General features: G+C 38.7%; 1 protein-coding gene across 1 annotated transcript in view; it reads left to right on the forward strand.

Moving 5' to 3' along the window:
* Positions 1 to 1,003, forward strand: part of NOL12 (nucleolar protein 12) — an 87,770-nt gene extending 86,767 nt beyond the window's left edge. Inside the window, exon 6 of the mRNA XM_042469958.1 lies at positions 172 to 1,003. Coding sequence (XP_042325892.1) covers positions 172 to 343 — 172 coding nt within the window. The 3' untranslated portion in view covers positions 344 to 1,003. The remainder of the gene's footprint in view (positions 1 to 171) is intronic.
* The last annotated feature ends 2,504 nt before the right edge of the window (positions 1,004 to 3,507 follow it).

Raw genomic sequence — 3,507 nt, forward strand, 5'->3', positions numbered from 1 at the left:
AGCATCATGTGCCTTCCAAACAAAAGGTGAAGTCAAGTGTAATTGTGTGTGTGCAACAAATGTAGTCAGGGATTAAGGGTTTTAAAAGTAAAGACTGGAAACAGACTTGCATATATATATATATATATATATAATTTTATTTTATTAATATTTTTATATCCCTCTTTACAGGATCTCTTCACTCACCGCCTCACTGCATTCCCGCAGTCAGAAAAAGAGGAAAGGAAAGCTAACAAGACACAATCAAGGTGTAAAGAAGAGAACCCAGAAACCAAGTGTAGGACGTACAAGCAAGGGACAGCGCAGGAAGATGACAGGCAAAAGGAGGCACACCCAAGAGTGATGGGCAAGCAGAACTGAACATACTGGGCCTGTAGAGGACTGTGAAAATAAGATCTTTGGTTTACTGAGAAAGCCAATTTTATAGAATTGAGGACTCAGGGCTTGGAAATTTTATTTCTTTGGACTCTGGTTTCTAGCATCCCCTACCCAGCTATTGAATCCCACCTATATGTACCTGGAGGTCTGGTGCTATGGACATTTAGTGCCCAAATTCATATTTAAGGAGATAAATGCATAAGGCAATGTTGGGAATCACATAGCCCTTGGGTGAGAACAGTCTTTGGGATCTCCACTGTCCCCGCCCCAGGCCATGGTCTTACTTTTTGGCTGAAGAACAACATTTTCCAATTAAATGGAATTTAATTTCCATTTAAATACCAAACACATCTAAAATAAATTCTTAACACCTTAGCGGGGTTATTACATGCTGTTTAGGAGGCTCCCTACCCCATGACAGGCATACATGTAACTTCCTATTTCCCAAAAGGGCAGCCACATTGACACCATGTGATTGGAATTCTGAAGAAGCTGAAGATGTAGCCCTCTTGGCCTGAAGTATGCCCATCCCAACATAAAAGGCAGGGAATTGTAGTCTATACCACCCTCCTATACATATCTTGTTTTCTGTATTTATAAATCTGTTTTTTACACTCTAAAGACACTGAATGTATTTTGGATCTTTTTTTGTTTGTATATATTTTGACTCAGAGTGGGAGACATCAACACTATCCTCTTAAATCTATATGCAGGATTTGTGACAAAGTGCTTCACAATTTTTTATTTATTTACAAGGATGAGAGTTCCATTTGCTTTGCTCTTGTAAGGAAAGTGTTGCATAGTTGCTGGTCCCCTCAAGAATGGGAACTAAGGCTGATCTTTCCTCAGTGAGATTTCAGTGATCAGAAGGCTGATAGTAGAAAAGTGTCCTGGAACAGTTATAAATAGAAGACAAGCCATACCATAAAATTCTGTGAAGTGGGGAATGGAAATTTCCCAACAGAATCCTAATTTGGAAGCACCCAGAAACCCAGAGTAATTTGGTTGCAGGCTCAGATAAGGAGTCCAATGACAGCGATGGAATAGGATCCCCCAATCCCAGTTCAAAGGTTAAAAAAACTCCATTGGCTGTCATTTAAAAAAAAAAGGGGGGTGTTTTTCTTTAGGTTTCCATTGATTTGTATATAATACAGAAAAAAATGTATTTTACCTTGTATTATAGTACTGGCTGCTGGTCTACTTTTGGGCCCAGTGCATTCACTTTATTGATACCCAGTATCAAGCATCAGTAGCCCATGTTAATTTTGGACTACAGCTCTGACAGTAGCATTTCCTCTATTTCCATATAAAAACCCTGTTTTTTGGTTCTTAGTGTATCAGCATGCTCTTTTCTGAAGAGATTAGCGTTTATAGTGAAACCACAGTTTGCAGTAGTACTGGGATGTAACGTAACAGAAACAGTAATACCATCTGACATGCCTCATGTATCCCTCTGAGATGAACTGCATTCCTCATAGTAGCTGGGAGTGAGGAATAATTCATATATTGACAATGCATTGTGAGTTATTCCTGTTATAGCGCAGATTATTTTGAGATGGCTTTGTTTTGGGGCAATGAAGACCCAATGCCTTTACAAAAGATCTGCTCTTGGCAGAGATGGAAACTCCTAGAACAGATTTGTTGATTTAGGGATTGTCAATATGAGTTCCTTCACTTTAGAACTGAAACACTGCATAACAGCCCACATAGCTACCTTGAATGTGTGTATGCACTTTAAGATCTCTTGTCGATTTATGGTTACCCATGGATTTCATAGGGTTTTCTTAAGCAAGGAATACTCATAATAAATAATAATAAAATTTTTATTTTTATACCGCCCTTCCAAAGATCAGGGCGGTTAACAGCAGGATAAAATCAATACAATACACAATACAAATAATCAAATACATCAAAATTGTGCACAGCTACGAATAAAAACAAATATAGCCTATATCACCTGGTATTTGTTGACGGTCACCCACAGTCTTTTCCCCTAAGAGCCTGCACAGGCGACATTCATAGACTCAGGGACTGCACAGCAGCAGATTTAATTTTTTTTTTTGGCACCAGGCAGAGAGCTTTCTTTGCCCTAGTGATCTGTTACATTCTGCTGCTCATTCCCACTTGGCCTGAAACATAGCCTACTGGGACACAGAGGTGGAAATCATTTGGGCATTGTGTTCTAAAATAAGAAACTAATGCAGATTCTATGACCGGAGTGCAATGTCCTCTGCCCCCTTCTCCCCACAATAATTACATGTTCTGCCCCAGAAATAGTGCTTCTGGTTTATTTGTAAAAAAGAAAAGAAAATCCTAGCAAAGCACAGAAATGACCGGTGCTTGTAGAGAAGCTGGGGAGGGGGATATGATGGTCGAACTCTGTGTACATCTTGTGACTCAGTCATGTGGGGATTTTGGTATGCAGCTCATGGGATTAAGCATTTAGGCTACTGCTGGTATATGGCTAAAAGCCAGCGTTAGTAGCTTCCAGGCAATTGGATGACTTTCCACATTTTTCTTTGAATCTTCTGGTTTCTTGGTTGGTATAGATTGAACCTCACTGTCTTTTTTTTTTAGAAAAAAGAAATAGGAACAATTTCTTTAATACACACACATGTACACATGCATATACCTTTTATACCTAAACAGTAGTGGTTTGCATCTTACATTCTTGTCATTTCTTAATTTAGACTTTATCATTTACTCATTTACCAAAACATTGTTATTGTCAAATTTTAACACCAACATATCCCCCAATTTCTCTCCAAAATTCTGTCACCTTGTCCCAGTCTTTTCTGAAGGTGCATACTGACCTTTCTTTGATTAGTGTTGTTATTCTGTCCATTTCTGCAAAGTGGAGCAATGTTAGCACCCAATCATCTTGTGTGTGTGGAAGATTTACATTTATCTATAAATGTTAGCTTAACCGGTAATGTACCAATCCTTTGAAATTTATCATATTAGCAGTCCAAAGACAGAAAGATTGCTTATTCAAAACTGAGCAACATTGCGAAATAAGATGTTCCTTCTCATTCAAGCCCTTATAGTATGCAAAAATGGGGAAATGGCCCACTATCTATTCCTGGACTATAACTCCCATCAATCACAACCAACAGAGCCAGTAGTGAG

This window comes from Sceloporus undulatus, chromosome 5, assembly GCF_019175285.1.
Source record: "Sceloporus undulatus isolate JIND9_A2432 ecotype Alabama chromosome 5, SceUnd_v1.1, whole genome shotgun sequence".
Taxonomy (NCBI): Eukaryota; Metazoa; Chordata; class Lepidosauria; order Squamata; family Phrynosomatidae; genus Sceloporus; species Sceloporus undulatus.